The 21,539-nt window shown below is 50.9% G+C and overlaps 1 protein-coding gene across 6 annotated transcripts in view; it reads left to right on the forward strand.

Moving 5' to 3' along the window:
• The window catches only part of KLC4 (kinesin light chain 4), a 142,288-nt gene that overhangs the window by 53,076 nt on the left and 67,673 nt on the right, over positions 1 to 21,539 (forward strand). For 4 of the 6 annotated variants that reach the window (XM_069768208.1, XM_069768210.1, XM_069768212.1 and 1 more), the window contains exons 5-12: positions 9,573 to 9,886; positions 9,950 to 10,051; positions 13,078 to 13,251; positions 13,533 to 13,632; positions 13,709 to 13,761; positions 15,781 to 15,848; positions 15,929 to 16,037; positions 16,484 to 16,618. In XM_069768208.1, coding sequence (XP_069624309.1) covers positions 9,573 to 9,886; positions 9,950 to 10,051; positions 13,078 to 13,251; positions 13,533 to 13,632; positions 13,709 to 13,761; positions 15,781 to 15,848; positions 15,929 to 16,037; positions 16,484 to 16,618 — 1,055 coding nt within the window. Of the gene's footprint in view, positions 1 to 9,572; positions 9,887 to 9,949; positions 10,052 to 13,077; positions 13,252 to 13,532; positions 13,633 to 13,708; positions 13,762 to 15,780; positions 15,849 to 15,928; positions 16,038 to 16,483; positions 16,649 to 21,539 lie in introns of all 6 variants that reach the window. The other 2 variants (XM_069768206.1, XM_069768207.1) reach the window with 1 other exon arrangement.

Below are 21,539 nucleotides of genomic sequence, written 5' to 3' on the forward strand. Positions count from 1 at the left end.
TGGGACAAGGTCAAATTGTCCACTACCTGAGTCCAGATCTGCTGCAACCTGTCCACCACAGAATCCACACCAGGACAGTCCGAAGACTCAACCTGTCCTGAAGAGAAACGAGGATGGAACCCAGAATTGCAGAAAAATGGAGAAACCAAGGTAGCCGAGCTGGCCCGTTTATTAAGGGCGAACTCAGCCAACGGCAAAAAGGACACCCAATCATCCTGGTCTGCAGAAACAAAACATCTCAGATATGTCTCCAAGGTCTGATTGGTTCGTTCGGTCTGGCCATTAGTCTGAGGATGGAAAGCCGAGGAAAAAGACAGGTCAATGCCCATCCTACCACAAAAGGCTCGCCAAAACCTCGAAACAAACTGGGAACCTCTGTCAGAAACAATATTCTCAGGAATGCCATGCAAACGAACCACATGCTGGAAGAACAAAGGCACCAAATCAGAGGAGGAAGGCAATTTAACCAAGGGCACCAGATGGACCATTTTAGAAAAGCGATCACAGACCACCCAAATGACTGACATCTTTTGAGAAACGGGAAGGTCAGAAATGAAATCCATCGAAATACAGTGGGGCAAAAAAGTATTTAGTCAGTCAGCAATAGTGCAAGTTCCACCACTTAAAAAGATGAGAGGCGTCTGTAATTTACATCATAGGTAGACCTCAACTATGGGAGACAAACTGAGAAAAAAAAATCCAGAAAATCACATTGTCTGTTTTTTTAACATTTTATTTGCATATTATGGTGGAAAATAAGTATTTGGTCAGAAACAAACAATCAAGATTTCTGGCTCTCACAGACCTGTAACTTCTTCTTTAAGAGTCTCCTCTTTCCTCCACTCATTACCTGTAGTAATGGCACCTGTTTAAACTTGCTATCAGTATAAAAAGACACCTGTGCACACCCTCAAACAGTCTGACTCCAAACTCCACTATGGTGAAGACCAAAGAGCTGTCAAAGGACACCAGAAACAAAATTGTAGCCCTGCACCAGGCTGGGAAGACTGAATCTGCAATAGCCAACCAGCTTGGAGTGAAGAAATCAACAGTGGGAGCAATAATTAGAAAATGGAAGACATACAAGACCACTGATAATCTCCCTCGATCTGGGGCTCCACGCAAAATCCCACCCCGTGGGGTCAGAATGATCACAAGAACGGTGAGCAAAAATCCCAGAACCACGCGGGGGGACCTAGTGAATGAACTGCAGAGAGCTGGGACCAATGTAACAAGGCCTACCATAAGTAACACACTACGCCACCATGGACTCAGATCCTGCAGTGCCAGACGTGTCCCACTGCTTAAGCCACTACATGTCCGGGCCCGTCTGAAGTTTGCTAGAGAGCATTTGGATGATCCAGAGGAGTTTTGGGAGAATGTCCTATGGTCTGATGAAACCAAACTGGAACTGTTTGGTAGAAACACAACTTGTCGTGTTTGGAGGAAAAAGAATACTGAGTTGCATCCATCATACACCATACCTACTGTAAAGCATGGTGGTGGAAACATCATGCTTTGGGACTGTTTCTCTGCAGAGGGGCCAGGATGACTGATCCAGGTACATGAAAGAATGAATGGGGCCATGTATCGTGAGATTTTGAGTGCAAACCTCCTTCCATCAGCAAGGGCATTGAAGATGAAACGTGGCTGGGTCTTTCAACATGACAATGATCCAAAGCACACCGCCAGAGCAACGAAGGAGTGGCTTCGTAAGAAGCATTTCAAGGTCCTGGAGTGGCCTAGCCAGTCTCCAGATCTCAACCCTATAGAAAACCTTTGGAGGGAGTTGAAAGTCCGTGTTGCCAAGTGAAAAGCCAAAAACATCACTGCTCTAGAGGAGATCTGCATGGAGGAATGGGCCAACATACCAACAACAGTGTGTGGCAACCTTGTGAAGACTTACAGAAAACGTTTGACCTCTGTCATTGCCAACAAAGGATATATTACAAAGTATTGAGATGAAATTTTGTTTCTGACCAAATACTTATTTTCCCCAATAATATGCAAATAAAATGTTAAAAAAACAGACAATGTGATTTTCTGGATTTTTTTTTCTCAGTTTGTCTCCCATAGTTGAGGTCTAACTATGATGTAAATTACAGACGCCTCTCATCTTTTTAAGTGGTGGAACTTGCACTATTGCTGACTGACTAAATACTTTTTTGCCCCACTGTATGTGTCCAAGGCCTCTTTGGGACCGGCAAGGGCAAAAGCAACCCACTGGCACGTGAACAGCAGGGCTTAGCCCTAGCACAAATCCCACAGGACTGCACAAAAGTACGTACATCCCGTGACAGAGATGGCCACCAGAAGGATCTAGCCACTAACTCTCTGGTACCAAAGATTCCAGGATGACCAGCCAACACCGAACAATGAAGTTCAGAGATAACTTTAGTAGTCCACCTATCAGGGACGAACAGTTTCTCCGCCGGACAACGATCAGGTTTATTCGCCTGAAATTTTTGCAACACTCGCCGCAAATCAGGGGAGATGGCAGACACAATGACTCCTTCCTTGAGGATACTCGCCGGCTCAGATGAACCCGGAGAGTCGGGCACAAAACTCCTAGACAGAGCATCCGCCTTCACATTTTTAGAGCCCGGAAGGTACGAAATCACAAAATCGAAGCGGGCAAAAAATAACGACCAACGGGCCTGTCTAGGATTCAAGCGCTTGGCAGACTCGAGATAAGTAAGGTTCTTATGATCAGTCAATACCACCACGCGATGCTTAGCTCCTTCAAGCCAATGACGCCATTCCTCGAATGCCCACTTCATGGCCAGCAACTCTCGGTTGCCCACATCATAATTACGCTCAGCAGCCGAAAACTTCCTGGAAAAGAAAGCACATGGTTTCAACACTGAGCAACCAGAACCTCTCTGTGACAAAACCGCCCCTGCTCCAATCTCAGAAGCATCAACCTCGACCTGGAACGGAAGAGAAACATCTGGTTGACACAACACAGGGGCAGAACAAAAACGATGCTTCAACTCCTGAAAAGCTTCCACAGCAGCAGAAGACCAATTAACCAAATCAGCACCCTTCTTGGTCAAATCGGTCAATGGTTTGGCAATGCTAGAAAAATTACAGATGAAGCGACGATAAAAATTAGCAAAGCCCAGGAACTTTTGCAGACTTTTCAGAGATGTCGGCTGAGTCCAATCATGGATGGCTTGGACCTTAACCGGATCCATCTCGATAGTAGAAGGGGAAAAGATGAACCCCAAAAATGAAACTTTCTGCACACCGAAGAGACACTTTGATCCCTTCACAAACAAAGAATTAGCACGCAGGACCTGGAAAACCATTCTGACCTGCTTCACATGAGAGTCCCAATCATCTGAGAAGATCAAAATGTCATCCATTTAAACAATCAGGAATTTATCCAGATACTCACGGAAGATGTCATGCATAAAAGACTGAAACACAGATGGAGCATTGGCAAGTCCGAACGGCATCACTAGATACTCAAAATGACCCTCGGGCGTATTAAATGCCGTTTTCCATTCATCTCCTTGCCTGATTCTCACCAGATTATACGCACCACGAAGATCTATCTTAGTGAACCAACTAGCCCCCTTAATCCGAGCAAACAAGTCAGATAACAATGGCAAGGGATACTGAAATTTAACAGTGATCTTATTAAGAAGGCGGTAATCAATACACGGTCTCAGCGAACCATCCTTCTTGGCTACAAAGAAGAACCCTGCTCCCAGTGGTGATGACGATGGGCGAATATGTCCCTTCTCCAGGGATTCCTTCACATAACTGCGCATAGCGGCGTGTTCGGGCACGGATAAATTAAATAATCGACCTTTTGGGAATTTACTACCAGGAATCAAATTGATAGCACAATCACAATCCCTATGCGGAGGTAGGGCATCGGACTTGGGCTCTTCAAATACATCCTGATAATCAGACAAGAACTCTGGGACCTCAGAAGGAGTGGATGACGAAATAGACAAAAATGGAACATCACCATGTACCCCCTGACAACCCCAGCTGGATACCGACATAGAGTTCCAATCCAATACTGGATTATGGGTTTGTAGCCATGGCAACCCCAACACGACCACATCATGCAGATTATGTAGCACCAGAAAGCGAATAACTTCCTGATGTGCAGGAACCATGCACATGGTCAGCTGGGTCCAGTACTGAGGTTTATTCTTGGCCAAAGGTGTAGCATCAATTCCTCTCAACGGAATAGGACACCGCAAAGGCTCCAGGAAAAACCCACAACGTTTAGCATAATCCAAATCCATCAGATTCAGGGCAGTGCCTGAATCCACAAACGCCATGACAGAATACGATGACAAAGAGCATATCAAGGTAATGGACAGAAGGAATTTGGATTGTACAGTACCAATGACGGCAGACCTATCGAACCGCTTAGTGCGCTTAGGACAATCAGAAATAGCATGAGTGGAATCACCACAGTAGAAACACAGACCATTCAGACGTCTGTGTTCTTGCCGTTCAACTCTGGTCATAGTCCTATCGCACTGCATAGGCTCAGGTTTAATCTTAGACAATAACGCCAAATGGTGCACAGATTTACGCTCGCGCAAGCGTCGACCGATCTGAATGGCCAAAGACATAGACTCATTCAAACCAGCAGGCATAGGAAAACCCACCATGACATCCTTAAGAGCCTCAGAGAGACCCTTTCTGAACAAAGCTGCCAGCGCAGATTCATTCCACAGAGTGAGTACTGACCACTTCCTAAATTTCTGACAATATACTTCTATATCATCCTGACCCTGGCACAAAGCCAGCAAATTTTTCTCAGCCTGATCCACTGAATTAGGCTCATCGTAAAGCAATCCGAGCGCCAGGAAAAACGCATTGACATTACTCAATGCAGGGTCTCCTGGCGCAAGAGAAAATGCCCAGTCCTGAGGGTCGCCGCGCAAAAAAGAAATAATAATCAAAACCTGTTGAATAGGATTACCAGAAGAATGAGGTTTCAAGGCCAGAAATAGCTTACAATTATTTTTGAAATTAAGAAACTTAGTTCTATCACCAAAAAACAAATCAGGAATAGGAATTCTTGGTTCTAACATGGATTTCTGATCAATAGTATCTTGAATCCTTTGTACATTTGTAACGAGATTATCCATTCAAGAGCACAGACCCTGAATATCCATGTCCACACCTGTGTCCCGAAACACCCAAATGTCTAGGGGAAAAAAAAAACTGGACACAGAGCTGAGAAAAAAAAATGATGTCAGAACTTCTTTTTTCCCTCTATTGAGAATCATTAGGTTGGCTCCTTGTACTGTTATGTAGGCAATCCAGTGACACAGTGTGCCAGCAATCAGAGCACATACAGTGATCTGACAATAACCCAAAAACAATAGAACGAGCTCTGAGACGTGGAATCTCTGTAGACCGCAATACCTGAACCTATCCTAAACACAACTAAAGGCAGCTGTGGATTGCGCCTGTCACTACCTATGCAACTCGGCACAGCCTGAGGAGCTGACTAGCCTGAAGATAGAAATACAAGCCTGACTTGCCTCAGAGAAATACCCCAAAGGAAAAGGCAGCCCCCCACATATAATGACTGTTAGCAAGATGAAAAGACAAAACGTAGGGATGAAATAGATTCAGCAAAGTGAGGCCCGATATTCTAGATAGAGCGAGGATAGCAAAGAGAACTTTGCAGTCTACAAAAAACCCTAAAGCAAAAACCACGCAAAGGGGGCAAAAAGACCCACCGTGCCGAACTAACGGCACGGCGGTACACCCTTTGCGTCTCAGAGCTTCCAGCAAAACGAAAAGACAAGCTGGACAGAAAAAATAGCAACAAAAGCAAAGAAGCACTTATCTAAGCAGAGCAGCAGGCCACAGGAAAGATCCAGAAGCTCAGGTCCAACACTGGAACATTGACAAGGAGCAAGGAAGACAGAATCAGGTGGAGTTAAATAACAAAGCAGCCAACGAGCTCACCAGAACACCTGAGGGAGGAAGCTCAGAAGCTGCAGTACCACTTGTGACCACAGGAGTGAATTCAGCCACAGAATTTACAACAGACCTCTCTATGATCAGTATTAGGGGAGGCTCGGGGGAGTGTTGTGAATTCTGTGATCAAGCTCCCTCCTGTGGTCACAAGTGGTACTGCGGCTTCTGAGTTTTCTTCCTCAGGTGATGAGGTTAAGTCTTTAGGTGCTGCTCTATTTAACTCCACCTAGTGCTTTGCTCCTGGCCTCCAGTCAATGTTCTAGTATTGGTCTTGCTTCCTCCTGGATCGTTCCTGTGGCCTGTCTGCTCAGCATAAGCTAAGTTCTGCTTGTGTTACTTTTGTTGCTATATTTTCTGTCCAGCTTGCTTTAATTTGTTTTTCTGGCTTGCTGGAAGCTCTGAGACGCAGAGGGAGCACCTCCGTACCGTTAGTCGGTGCGGAGGGTCTTTTTGCCCCTCTGCGTGGTTGTTTGTAGGTTTTTGTGTTGACCGCAAAGCTATCTTTCCTATCCTCGGTCTATTCAGTAAGTCGGGCCTCACTTTGCTAAATCTATTTCATTTCTGTGTTTGTATTTCATCTTAACTCACAGTCATTATATGTGGGGGGCTGCCTTTTCCTTTGGGGAATTTCTCTGAGGCAAGGTAGGCTTATTTTTCTATCTTCAGGTTAGCTAGTTTCTCAGGCCGTGCCGAGTTGCATAGGGAGCGTTAGGCGCAATCCACGGCTGCCTTTAGTGTGGTTGGAGAGGATTAGGGATTGCGGTCAGCAGAATTCCCACGTCTCAGAGCTCGTCCTTTGTTTTTGGTAATTGTCAGGTCACTTTGTGTGCTCTGAACTTCAAGGTCCATTGTGGTTCTGAATTACCTATTCATAACAGGGGAGGACACGTGGATGGTGAGGACCTCTCTATGATCAGTATTAGGGGAGGCTCGGGGGAGGACACGTGGATGGTGAGGACCTCTCTATGATCAGTATTAGGGGAGGCTCGGGGAGGACACGTGGATGGTGAGGACCTCTCTCTGATCAGTATATGGGGAGGCTCGGGGAGGACACGTGGATGGTGAGGACCTCTCTATGATCAGTGTATGGGGAGGCTCGGGGAGGACACGTGGATGGTGAGGACCTCTCTATGATCAGTATTAGGGGAGGCTCGGGGAGGACACGTGGATGGTGAGGACCTCTCTATGATCAGTATTAGAGGAGGCTCGGGGAGGACACGTGGATGGTGAGGACCTCTTTATGATCAGTGTATGAGGAGGCTCGGGGGAGGACACGTGGATGGTGAGGACCTCTCTATGATCAGTGTATGGGGAGGCTCGGGGGAGGACACGTGGATGGTGAGGACCTCTCTATGATCAGTATTGGGGGAGGCTCGGGGAGGACACATGGATGGTGAGGACCTCTCTATGATCAGTATTCGGGGAGGCTCGGGGGAGGACACGTGGATGGTGAGGACCTCTGTATGATCAGTATTAGGGGAGGCTCGGGGAGGACACGTGGATGGTGAGGACCTCTCTATGATCAGTATTAGGGGAGGCTCAGGGAGGACACGTGGATGGTGAGGACCTCTGTATGATCAGTATTAGGGGAGGCTCGGGGAGAACACGTGGATGGTGAGGACCTCTCTATGATCAGTATTAGGGGAGGCTCGGGGAGGACCCGTGGATGGTGAGGACCTCTCTATGATCAGTATTAGGGGAGGCTCAGGGAGGACACGTGGATGGTGAGGATCTCTCTATGATCAGTGTATGGGGAGGCTCGGGGAGGACACGTGGATGGTGAGGACCTCTCTATGATCAGTGTATGGGGAGGCTTGGGGGAGGACACGTGGATGGTGAGGACCTCTCTATGATAAGTATTAGGGGAGGCTCGGGGGAGGACACGTGGATGGTGAGGACCTCTCTGATCAGTATATGGGGAGGCTCGGGGAGGACACGTGGATGGTGAGGACCTCTCTACGATCAGTGTATGGGGAGGCTCGGGGAGGACACGTGGATGGTGAGGACCTCTCTATGATCAGTATTAGGGGAGGCTCAGGGAGGACACGTGGATGGTGAGGACCTCTCTATGATCAGTATTAGGGGAGGCTCGGGGGAGGACACGTGGATGGTGAGGACCTCTCTATGATCAGTATTAGGGGAGGCTCGGGGGAAGACACGTGGATGGTGAGGACCTCTCTATGATCAGTATTAGGGGAGGCTCGGGGGAGGACACGTGGATGGTGAGGACCTCTTTATGATCAGTGTATGAGGAGGCTCGGGGGAGGACACGTGGATGGTGAGGACCTCTCTATGATCAGTGTATGGGGAGGCTCGGGGCAGGACACGTGGATGGTGAGGACCTCTCTATGATCAGTATTAGGCGAGGCTCGGGGAGGACACGTGGATGGTGAGGACCTCTCTATGATCAGTATTAGGGGAGGCTCGGGGAGGACACGTGGATGGTGAGGACCTCTCTATGATCAGTGTATGGGGAGGCTCGGGGGAGGACACGTGAATGGTGAGGACCTCTCTATGATCAGTATATGGGGAGGCTCGGGGGAGGACACGTGGATGGTGAGGACCTCTCTATGATCAGTGTATGGGGAGGCTCGGGGAGGACACGTGGATGGTGAGGACCTCTCTATGATCAGTATTAGGGGAGGCTCGGGGAGGACACGTGGATGGTGAGGACCTCTCTATGATCAGTATTAGGGGAGGCTCGGGGAGGACACGTGGATGGTGAGGACCTCTCTATGATCAGTATTAGGTGAGGCTCGGGGAGGACACGTGGATGGTGAGGACCTCTTTATGATCAGTATTAGGGGAGGCTCGGGGGAGGACACGTGGATGGTGAGGACCTCTCTGATCAGTATTAGGGGAGGCTCGGGGGAGGACACGTGGATGGTGAGGACCTCTCTATGATCAGTATTCGGGGAGGCTCGGGGGAGGACACGTGGATGGTGAGGACCTCTCTATGATCAGTATTCGGGGAGGCTCGGGGGAGGACACGTGGATGGTGAGGACCTCTCTATGATCAGTATTTGTGGAGGCTCGGGGAGGACACGTGGATGGTGAGGACCTCTCTATGATCAGTATTAGGGGAGGCTCGGGGAGGACACGTGGATGGTGAGGACCTCTTTATGATCAGTATTAGGGGAGGCTCGGGGGAGGACACGTGGATGGTGAGGACCTCTCTATGATCAGTATATGGGGAGGCTCGGGGAGGACACGTGGATGGTGAGGACCTCTATGATCAGTATTAGGGGAGGCTCGGGGGAGGACACGTGGATGGTGAGGACCTCTCTATGATCAGTGTATGGGGAGGCTCGGGGAGGACACGTGGATGGTGAGGACCTCTCTATGATCAGTATTCTGGGAGACTCGGTGGAGGACATTTGATGGTTAGAACCTCTCTATGATCAGTATTCTGGGAGACTCGGGGGAGGACACGTGGATGGTGAGGACCTCTCTATGATCAGTATATGGGGAGACTCTGAAGGACACGTGGGTGGTTACAACCTCCTCTTTATGATGGGGAGTCTTGGAGGACATGTAGATTTTAGGACGCCGCTTGCCTATGATCAGTGTGAGACTCTCGGACGTTGTTTCCGTCTGCTTAGTGTCGCACCAGCACAGTGCAGCCGCTGCAGCTGCCCAGCAGGGCGGATACGAGATCCCGGCACGACTCCGCACACTGCACAATCTCGTCATCCAGTACGCATCTCAAGGCCGGTACGAAGTGGCAGTGCCGCTCTGCAAACAGGCACTGGAGGATCTGGAGAAAACTTCTGGGCACGACCATCCGGACGTGGCCACCATGTTAAACATCCTAGCACTTGTGTACAGAGACCAGAACAAGTACAAGGAAGCTGCTCATCTTCTAAATGATGCCCTTTCCATCAGAGAGAAGACCCTGGGCAAAGACCACCCAGCAGTAAGTGTGCAACGATCATGACGCAGGCATGTGGTGTACAAAGCTGATTGTGCTGTGTTACAGGTAGCCGCCACGCTCAATAACCTGGCAGTGCTGTACGGAAAAAGAGGGAAATACCGCGAGGCAGAACCTCTGTGCAAGAGAGCGCTGGAGATCCGGGAGAAGGTAACGGTTCATCTTCCCGCTCCTCCACTCTATTGCCTTCATCCTCCTGCTCCTCCGCTCTATTGCCTTCCTCCTCATCCTCCGTTCTATTGTCTCCCTCTTCATCCTCCTGCTCCTCCGCTCTATTGCCTTCCTTCTCCTCCTTCTCTTTGGTCTCCCTCTTCATCCTCCTCATCCTCCGCTCTATTGCTTTCCTCATCCTCCATCCTCTTTTTGTCTCCTTCTTCATCTTCCTCCTCCTCCGCTCTATTGTCTCCCTCCTCACCTCCTGCTCCTCCGCTCTATTTCCTTCCTCCTCCGCTCTATTGCCTTCCTCCACCTCCTCCTCCTCTGCTCTATTGTCTCCCTCCTCCTCAATCCTCCTCCGCTCTATTGTCTCCCTCCTCATCGATCCTCCTCCGCTCTATTGTCTCACTCCTCATCCTCCTATTCCTCCGCTCTATTGTTTCCCTCTTCATCCTCCTGCTCTTCTGCTCTATTGCCTTCCTCCTCCTCATCCACTCTATTGCCTTCCTCCTCCTCCTCCGCTCTATTGTCTCCCTCCTCATCCTCCTGCTCCTCTGCTCTATTGCCTTCCTCCTCATCCACTCTATTGCCTTCCTCCTCCTCCTCCTCCGCTCTATTGTCTCCCTCCTCATCCTCCTGCTCCTCCACTCTATTGCCTTCCTCCTCCTCCGCTCTATTGTCTCCCTCCTTATCCTCCTGCTCCTCCACTCTATTGCCTTCCTCCTCCTCCGCTCTATTGACTCCCTCCTCATCGATCCTCCTCCGCTCTATTGTCTCCCTCTTCATCCTCCTGCTCCTCTGCTCTATTGCCTTCCTCCTCCTCATCCACTCTATTGCCTTCCTCCTTCTCCTCCGCTCTATTGTCTCCCTCCTTATCCTCCTGCTCCTCCACTCTATTGCCTTCCTCCTCCTCCTCCGCTCTGTTGCCTTCCTCCTCCTCCTCCGCTCTATTGTCTCCCTCCTCATCCTCCTGCTCCTCCACTCTATTGCCTTCCTCCTCCTCCTACTCCTCCGCTCTATTGTCTCCCTCCTCATCCTCCTGCTCCTCCGCTCTATTGTCTCCCTCCTCCTCCTCCTCCTCCTGCTCCTCCACTCTATTGCCTTCCTCCTCCTCCTCCGCTCTATTGTCTCCCTCCTCCTCCTCCGCTCTATTGTCTCCCTCCTCATCCTCCGCTCTATTGTCTCCCTCCTCATCCTCCTGCTCCTCCACTCTATTGCCTTCCTCCTCCTCCTCCTCCTCCGCTCTATTGTCTCCCTCCTCCTCCTCCTCCGCTCTATTGCCTTCCTCCTCCTCCTCCTCCTCCTCCTGCTCCTCCACTCTATTGCCTTCCTCCTCCGCTCTATTGTCTCCCTCCTCCTCCTCCTCCACTCTATTGCCTTCCTCCTCCTCCTCCGCTCTATTGTCTCCCTCCTCCTCCTCCGCTCTGTTGCCTTCCTCCTCCTCCGCTCTATTGTCTCCCTCCTCATCCTCCTGCTCCTCCACTCTATTGCCTTCCTCCTCCTCCTCCTCCTCCTCCTCCTCCTCCTCCGCTCTATTGTCTCCCTCCTCCTCCGCTCTGTTGCCTTCCTCCTCCTCCTCCACTCTATTGTCTCCCTCCTCCTCCTCCTCCGCTCTATTGTCTCCCTCCTCATCCTCCTGCTCCTCCACTCTATTGCCTTCCTCCTCCTCCTCCGCTCTATTGTCTCCCTCCTCATCCTCCTCCGCTCTATTGTCTCCCTCCTCCTCCTCCTCCTCCGCTCTATTGTCTCCCTCCTCATCCTCCTCCTCCTCCGCTCTATTGTCTCCCTCCTCCTCCTCCTCCTCCGCTCTATTGTCTCCCTCCTCATCCTCCTGCTCCTCCTCCGCTCTATTGCCTTCCTCCTCCTCCTCCTCCGCTCTATTGTCTCCCTCCTCCTCCTCCTCCGCTCTGTTGCCTTCCTCCTCCTCCTCCGCTCTATTGTCTCCCTCCTCCTCCTCCTCCTCCTCCTCCTCCTCCTCCTCCGCTCTATTGTCTCCCTCCTCCTCCTCCTCCTCCTCCTCCTCCGCTCTATTGTCTCCCTCCTCCTCCGCTCTATTGTCTCCCTCCTCATGCTCCTCCTCCTCCGCTCTATTGTCTCCCTCCTCCTCCTCCTCCGCTCTATTGTCTCCCTCCTCATCCTCCTGCTCCTCCTCCGCTCTAGTGCCTTCCTCCTCCTCCTCCTCCGCTCTGTTGCCTTCCTCCTCCTCCTCCGCTCTATTGTCTCCCTCCTCCTCCTCCTCCTCCTCCTCCGCTCTATTGTCTCCCTCCTCCTCCTCCTCCTCCTCCGCTCTATTGTCTCCCTCCTCCTCCGCTCTATTGTCTCCCTCCTCCTCCTCCTCCGCTCTATTGTCTTCCTCCTCCTCCACTCTGTTGCCTTCCTCCTCCTCCACTCTGTTGCCTTCCTCCTCCTCCTCCTCCTCCTCCGTTCTGTTGTCTCCCTCCTCCTCCTCCTCATGCTCCTCCTCCTCCGCTCTATTGTCTCCCTCCTCATGCTCCTCCTCCTCCGCTCTATTGTCTCCCTCCTCATCCTCCTGCTCCTCCTCCGCTCTAGTGCCTTCCTCCTCCTCCTCCTCCGCTCTGTTGCCTTCCTCCTCCTCCTCCGCTCTATTGTCTCCCTCCTCCTCCTCCTCCTCCTCCTCCGCTCTATTGTCTCCCTCCTCCTCCTCCTCCGCTCTATTGTCTCCCTCCTCCTCCTCCTCCGCTCTATTGTCTTCCTCCTCCTCCTCCACTCTGTTGCCTTCCTCCTCCTCCTCCTCCGTTCTGTTGTCTCCCTCCTCCTCCTCCTCCTCCTCCTCCGTTCTGTTGTCTCCCTCCTCCTCCTCCTCCTTCTCCTCCTCCTCCTCCGCTCTATTGTCTCCCTCCTCCTCCTCCTCCTCCACTCTGTTGCCTTCCTCCTCCTCCACAGCTCTGTTGCCTTCCTCCTCCTCCGCTCTATTGTCTCCCTCCTCATTGTTCCTGTTTCCTCCATGTTTGTTCGTGGCCCCATGCTCCTGATAGTGATCCTCTGATCTTTCTGCTCAGGTCCTCGGGAAGGATCATCCTGATGTGGCAAAGCAACTGAATAACTTGGCACTTCTCTGCCAAAACCAGGGGAAATACGATGAAGTTGAATATTACTACTGTCGAGCTCTTGAAATCTACCAAGCGCGGCTAGGACCTGATGACCCAAACGTTGCCAAAACCAAAAACAACCTGGTATGGAGGAGGCTTGTGGCTCATGTGTTTGTGGAAGGGCGAAGCCCAGTAAAGGCAGTAATGACGACGTGGGGCTGCTGGCACGAGGCCTTTCAGAAGAAGTGGGGGAAGCGCTAGTGCAAGGACATTTAGAAGTGGTGGTCCTGTGCGGGAGAAGATGAGAGGTGCACTGTTTGGCCCAACCGCGTGCGTGCATGGCGACGACTACGACAGGGGTGAAAGGGTCTCAGGATTTACGCTTGAACATGGCGGTCGATGATCTGGTCTCTTCTCTTCTCCAGGCCTCATGTTACCTGAAACAAGGTAAATACAAGGCAGCCGAGCAGCTGTACAAGGACATCCTGACACAGGCCCACGTCAAGGAGTTCGGCTCTGTGGATGGTGAGTTCTGTACTTCAGGAGCTGACATTATCGAGGTTTCCCCCACTCCTCACGTTTGTGCATTTTGTGTCCACAGATGACCACAAGCCCATCTGGATGCATGCTGAGGAGCGGGAGGAGATGAGCAAGGTCAGGACATATGTCTTCCTTAGTCTAAAAGGTGTGGGAGATCTGAGCTTTACTGCGGAGGCAGTATCTGCAGGAGAGGGTGGGTGGGTCGGCGGGCAGAGTTTGGTCCCAAGGGTGTGGATGAGCTGAAGCGCATTGTGGAAGCTGGACCCAAGCGAGGGGGCGGACTGAGCTGTTTCGGCAGACCATGGACCCGAGGGAGGCAGGTGGACTAAGCCGGTTTAGCATAGCCTGGACCTGAGGGACGGGACGGACTGAGCTTTTCTTCTAGACCATGGACGGGAGAGAGGTGGGCGGACTGACCTGTTCTTCTAGACCAGTGTTTCCCAAACTCCAGTCCTCACGGACCCCACAGGTCATGTTCTCAGGATTTCCTTAGTATTTCACAGGTGGTGGAAGTTTCATCAAGCCCTCAGGAATTCTCTCACCTGTGCAACACTATGGAAATCCTGAAAACATGACCTGTGGGGTCCATGAGGACTGGAGTTAGGGAAACACTGTTCTAGACTCTAGACCCGAGGGGGCAGACAGACTGAGCCTTTCTGGCATAGCCTGGACCTGAGGGATCAGATGGACTGAGCTGTTCTTGTAGACCCGAGGGGGCGGTCAGTCTGAGCCTTTCTGGCATAACCTGGACCTGAGGGACATGGTGCACTGGGCTGTTCTTGTAGACCCTAGACCCGAGGGGGCGGTCAGACCGAGCCTTTCTGGCATAACCTGGACCCGAGGGACATGGTGCACTGAGCTGTTCTTGTAGACCCTAGACCCGAGGGGGTGGGCGGACCGAGCCGTTCTGGCATAGTCTGGACCTGAGAGACATAGTGCACTGGACTGTTCTTGTAGACCCTAGACCCGAGGGGGTGGGCGGACCGAGCCATTCTGGCATAGTCTGGACCTGAGAGACATAGTGCACTGGACTGTTCTTGTAGACCCTAGACCCGAGGGGGTGGGCGGACCGAGCCATTCTGGCATAGTCTGGACCTGAGAGACATGGTGCACTGGGCTGTTCTTGTAGACCCTAGACCCGAGGGGGTGGGCGGACCGAGCCGTTCTTGCATAGTCTGGACCTGAGAGACATGGTGCACTGGGCTGTTCTTGTAGACCCTAGACCCGAGGGGGTGGGCGGACCGAGCCTTTCTTGCATAGTCTGGACCTGAGAGACATGGTGCACTGGGCTGTTCTTGTAGACCCTAGACCCGAGGGGGTGGGCGGACCGAGCCGTTCTTGCATAGTCTGGACCTGAGAGACATGGTGCACTGGGCTGTTCTTGTAGACCCTAGACCCGAGGGGGTGGGCGGACCGAGCCTTTCTTGCATAGTCTGGACCTGAGAGACATGGTGCACTGGGCTGTTCTTGTAGACCCTAGACCCGAGGGGGTGGGCGGACCGAGCCTTTCTTGCATAGTCTGGACCTGAGAGACATGGTGCACTGGGCTGTTCTTGTAGACCCTAGACCCGAGGGGGTGGGCGGACCGAGCCGTTCTTGCATAGTCTGGACCTGAGGTACTGGGCGGACTGAGCTGTTCTAGACCCTAGACCTGAGGGGGCGGACAGACCGAGCCGTTCTGGCATAGTCTGGACCTGAGAGACATGGTGCACTGGGCTGTTCTTGTAGACACTAGACCCGAGGGGGTGGGCGGACCGAGCCGTTCTTGCATAGTCTGGACCTGAGGGACTGGGCGGACTGAGCTGTTCTAGACCCTAGACCTGAGGGAGCGGACAGACTGAGCCTTTCTGGCATAGTCTGGACCTGACGGACATGGTGCACTGAGCTGTTCTTGTAGACCCTAGACCCGAGGGGGGTGGGCGGACTGAGCCGTTCTAGCACAGCGTCGACCTGAGGGACTGGGCGGACTGAGCTGTTCTTGTAGACCCTGGATCTGAGGGGGCGTGCGGGCCGAGGCGCAGTGTTGTACATGGTGTGTAACTTGCCCCTATGTCTGCGGTCCTGCCATGTTCAGCACTGGCTACTCATTGCTGCTCTGTTTTCTTCATCTTGAGATCCTCTTTGTCTCCGCAGACTCCGAACAATGATGGGACCCCATACTCAGAGTATGGGGGCTGGTACAAGGCCTGTCGGGTGAACAGGTTGGTGCCCCCTTCTGTCTCCTGGGTGGTGTGGAGTCTTGTGGGCCATTTCACACTCACTGATTATATTTAACATTCAGTCCCACAGTAAACACGACCCTCCGAAACCTGGGCGCCCTGTACCGAAGGCAGGGCAAACTGGAGGCTGCCGAAACTCTGGAGGAGTGCGCCATACGGTCACGTAAACAGGTGAGAGCCACAAACCAGGGTTATAGATGAGGAGTCCACTGCCACTACTCCACCCTATGCATTCTCCTTGTATACTCAGGTATACAGGACCCTTCTCTCTATACATGGAGGTATACGGCTCCCTTCTCCTACATGGAGGTATACGGCTCCCTTCTCCTTGTTTATGGAGGTATACGGCTCCCTTCTCCTTGTTTATGGAGGTATACGGCTCACTTCTCCTACATGGAGGTATACGGCTCCCTTCTCCTTGTTTATGAAGGTATACGGCTCACTTCTCCTACATGGAGGTATACGGCTCCCTTCTCCTTCTGCATGGAGGTATACAGCTCACTACTTCTTGTGCATGGAGGTACGCGACTCCTTGTACGTGGAGGTATACAGGTCCCTTCTCCTTCTTCATGGAGGTATACGGCTTAGTCATCTTAGCCATCTTTTTTTTCTTTTAGGGACTGGATCCCGTCAACCAGACAAAAGTTGCCCAACTTTTAAAAGATGGTGAGAGCCTGGATCAGAGGAAGAAAGGACGGGACGGTGCCCGGAGTAGTGTCAAGTATGAGAGTGGCACAGAGGGCACAGAAGAAGTGAGTATGGGCGGCGTGGAGTGGAGTGGGGTAAGTACACGTCTGCCATCATGACCTCAAGGAGCGTGGTGATCATTTAAAAGGAAGCCCTGCTGCCCCCTATTACAGGACCCGATCCCTGTATTGCACCCTATTACAGGACCCGATCCCTGTACAGCCCCCTATTACAGGACCCGATCCCTGTACAGCCCCCTATTACAGGACCCGATCCCTGTACAGCCCCCTATTACAGGACCCGATCCCTGTTCAGCCCCCTATTACAGGACCCGATCCCTGTATTGCACCCTATTACAGGACCCGATCTCTGTATCGCCCCCCTATTACAGGACCCGATCCCTGTACAGCCCCCTATTATAGGACCCGATCTCTGTACAGCCCCCTATTGCAGGACCCGATGCCTGTACCGCCCCTATTGCAGGACCCGATCCCTGTACAGCCCCCTATCACAGGACCCGATCCCTATACCGCCCTCTATTACAGGACTTGATCTCTGTACTGCACCCCATTACAGGACCAGATCCTTGTACCGCCCCCTATTACAGGACCTGATCTCTGTACCGCCCCCTATTACAGGACCCGATCCTTGTACCGCTTCCTATTACAGGACCCGATCCCTGTACAGCCCCCTATTTCAGAACATGATCTCTGTACCGCCCCCCATTACAGGACCCGATCCCTGTACCGCCCCCTATTACAGGACCTGATCTCTGTACCGCCCCCCTATTACAGGACCCGATACCTGTACAGCCCCCTATTACAGGACCTGATCTCTGTACCGCCCCCTATTACAGGACCTGATCTCTGTACCGCCCCCTATTACAGGACCCGATCCTTGTACCGCTTCCTATTACAGGGCCCGATACCTGTACTGCCCCCTATTACAGGACCTGCTCTCTATACCACCCCCTATTACAGGACCTGATCTCTGTACCGCCCCCTATTACAGGATCTGATCTCTGTACCGCCCCCTATTACAGGATCTGATCTCTGTACCGCCCCCTATTACAGGATCTGATCTCTGTACCGCTTCCTATTACAGGACCCGATACCTGTACTGCCCCCTATTACAGGACCTGATCTCTGTACCGCCCCCCTTTTACGCTACCTGATCCCCATACTTCTCCCTATTACTTGACCCATTCTTGTACCCCCTCTCTGTTATAGGACCCAATCCCTTACCAGCCCCCTATTATGGGACCCTTTACCCCTACCACTACCCATCCCCCTCCCTATTATAGGACCCGATCCCCCTATTATGGGACCAAACCCCCTACTGCCCCCTTACTATGGGACCCTATCCCCCTAACGCCCCCCTCCCTATTATGGGACCCGATCCCCCTATTACGGGACCCGATCCTACATTTCGGGACCCTATCCCCCTACCGCCCCCTTATTACGGGACCTGGTCACCCCACAACCCCACCTTCCTATTAAGGAACCCGATGCCCCTATTACGGGACCCCATGCCTCTACCGCCCCCTGCAGTCCGTACAGGGTTATCACACAGATGATGGTTGCTCTTTCATGGAGAATCTACAAATAAGAGCCGGCACATACAGGACATGCATGATCCTCCAGGCGTGCCCGTACAGTGTGACGGCTCCTGTTAGGGGGCAGCAGCGTGCTTGTTATCACATGGTCAGACCGCCATTGTCCCTTTTTCATGGCAGCTGATGGTCACCTCTCATGACTGCATGCATCTGTCTTGTGAGCCACCCTCGCCCCATAACCTGTCCTGCATGTCGCCCACCCTATCATAACACCACTGACTCCAGTCTGCGCTCTGCATTTCGTGCGGGTAACATGTTGATGACGTGCTGTGAGAGTCCGTGGCTGAGTGTCTTGTGTCCTGGGCGATGTTTTTGGACGTCTGACAGTGCTGTATATTGTGGAGGAGCGTCCAGAGTCTTTGCCAGCCGCAGTTGTCAGCATATCCGTAAACGGTGAGCGGACGGACTGTGATGGATAACGGCCTGCACCCCTGCTAGTGGGGATGTCCGCCATATATATCTCGCCACCGTTCTTCACACGACAACGCTGTCCTGGCACTGTAATAACCATGAGCGCGCGTGTATACAGAGATATTTGGACGGTGACACAAGTTTTGGCATTTTAGCCGTTTACCAGAACATATCTCTGAGCTAGTCCTATCATCAATCTGGCTGCAAAGTGCCGAAAACTCTGCTTTAATCTGAGGGATTCACATCCTAATTGGAGGAAGGGTTTCGGAATTACTGCTGTGAAATATGGATCTACTTCTTTATTAAAGGGACCAAATGTAATTGAACAATTATCTCCTAAGCTCATTAGTGTGCGGCATGGGCTTTTCCCTCGTTAATCCATCATTAATGAAGCAGGTAAAAGGGCTGGAGTTGATTCCAGGTGCAGCATTTGCATTTGGAAGCTGTGGCTGTGAACCCACAACATGCAAAGTATCAATTGTAGAGAAGCAGACCATCATTGGGCTGAAAAAGAGAAGAAATCCATCAGCGAGTGCAGAAATGTTAGGAGCGGCCAGCTCACCAGTTTGTACATTTTGCAAAAAAAGAGCACCCTGGTGAGAATCGTAGAATGTCAGAGTTGGAAGGGACCTGCAGGGTTGTTGAGTCCAAGTCCCTGCTCGATGCAGCAGTCACTAAATCATCTCAGACAGATGTCTGTCCAGCCTCTGTGTGAAGACTTCCATTGAAGGAGAACTCACCACCTCGTGGCAGCCTGTTCCACTCATTGATCACCCTCACTGTCAAAAAGTTTTTTTCTAATATCTAATGTGTCTCCACCCATTCAGTTTCATCCCATTGCTTCTAGTCTTTCCTTGTGCAAATGAGAATAATAATGATCCTTCTACAATGTGACAGACCTTCAGATATTTGTAGACCACTGTTAAGTCTTCTCTTATTATTCCTTTTTTGTAAGCTAAACATTCCCAGATCCTTTCACTTTTCCTCGGTTCCTCATTGTCTTTTTTTTAAAATGTGGAGCGCAGAACTGGACACAGTATCCAGATGAGGTCTGACCAAGGAGTAGAGGGGGACAATTACTTCATGCGATCTAGACTCTATGCTTCTCCTAATACATCCTAGAACTATATTTGCCTTTTTTGCTGTTGCATCACACTGTTGACTCATGTGCAGTCTGTGATCTATTAGTATACCCAAGTCTTTACATGTGCTGTTGCTTAGTTCTATTGCTCCCATTCTGTAGGTGTAATTTTCATTTTTTTTTTTGGCTCAGATGTAGAATCTTGCATTTCTCCCTGTTAAATACTATTCTATTAGGGTACCGTCACACAGTGGCATTTTGATCGCTACGACGGCACGATCCGTGACGCTCCAGCATCGTAACAATATCGCTCCAGCGTCGTAGACTGCTGTCACACTTTGCAATGTACGACGCTGGAGCGATAATTTCATGACGTACAGTGGGGCAAAAAAGTATTTAGTCAGTCAGCAATAGTGCAAGTTCCACCACTTAAAAAGATGAGAGGCGTCTGTAATTTACATGATAGGTAGACCTCAACTATGGGAGACAAACTGAGAAAAAAAAATCCAGAAAATCACTGTCTGTCTTTTTAACATTTTATTTGCATATTATGGTGGAAAATAAGTATTTGGTCAGAAACAAAATTTCATCTCAATACTTTGTAATATATCCTTTGTTGGCAATGACAGAGGTCAAACGTTTTCTGTAAGTCTTCACAAGGTTGCCACACACTGTTGTTGGTATGTTGGCTCATTCCTCCATGCAGATCTCCTTTAGAGCAGTGATGTTTTTGGCTTTTCGCTTGGCAACACGGACTTTCAACTCCCTCCAAAGGTTTTCTATAGGGTTGAGATCTGGAGACTGGCTAGGCCACTCCAGGACCTTTAAATGCTTCTTATGAAGCCACTCCTTCGTTGCCCTGGCGGTGTGCTTTGCATCATTGTCATGTTGAAAGACCCAGCCACGTTTCATCTTCAATGCCCTTGCTGATGGAAGGAGGTTTGCACTCAAAATCTCACGATACATGGCCCCATTCATTCTTTCATGTACCCGGATCAGTCGTCCTGGCCCCTTTGCAGAGAAACAGCCCCAAAGCATGATGTTTCCACCACCATGCTTTACAGTAGGTATTGTGTTTGATGGATGCAACTCAGTATTCTTTTTCCTCCAAACACGACAAGTTGTGTTTCTACCAAACAGTTCCAGTTTGGTTTCATCAGACCATAGGACATTCTCCCAAAACTCCTCTGGATCATCCAAATGCTCTCTAGCAAACTTCAGACGGGCCCGGACATGTACTGGCTTAAGCAGTGGGACACGTCTGGCACTGCAGGATCTGAGTCCATGGTGGCGTAGTGTGTTACTTATGGTAGGCCTTGTTACATTGGTCCCAGCTCTCTGCAGTTCATTCACTTGGTCCCCCCGCGTGGTTCTGGGATTTTTGCTCACCGTTCTTGTGATCTTTCTGGGATTTTGCGTGGAGCCCCAGATCGAGGGAGATTATCAGTGGTCTTGTATGTCTTCCATTTTCTAATTATTGCTCCCACTGTTGATTTCTTCACTCCAAGCTGGTTGGCTATTGCAGATTCAGTCTTCCCAGCCTGGTGCAGGGCTACAATTTTGTTTCTGGTGTCCTTTGACAGCTCTTTGGTCTTCACCATAGTGGAGTTTGGAGTCAGACTGTTTGAGGGTGTGCACAGGTGTCTTTTTATACTGATAACAAGTGTAAACAGGTGCCATTACTACAGGTAATGAGTGGAGGAAAGAGGAGACTCTTAAAGAAGAAGTTACAGGTCTGTGAGAGCCAGAAATCTTGATTGTTTGTTTCTGACCAAATACTTATTTTCCACCATAATATGCAAAAAAAAATGATAAAAAAACAGACAATGTGATTTTCTGGATTTTTTTTTCTCAGTTTGTCTCCCATAGCTGAGGTCTA

The sequence above is a fragment of the Ranitomeya imitator genome, chromosome 5 (genome assembly GCF_032444005.1).
Source record: "Ranitomeya imitator isolate aRanImi1 chromosome 5, aRanImi1.pri, whole genome shotgun sequence".
Taxonomy (NCBI): domain Eukaryota; kingdom Metazoa; phylum Chordata; class Amphibia; order Anura; family Dendrobatidae; genus Ranitomeya; species Ranitomeya imitator.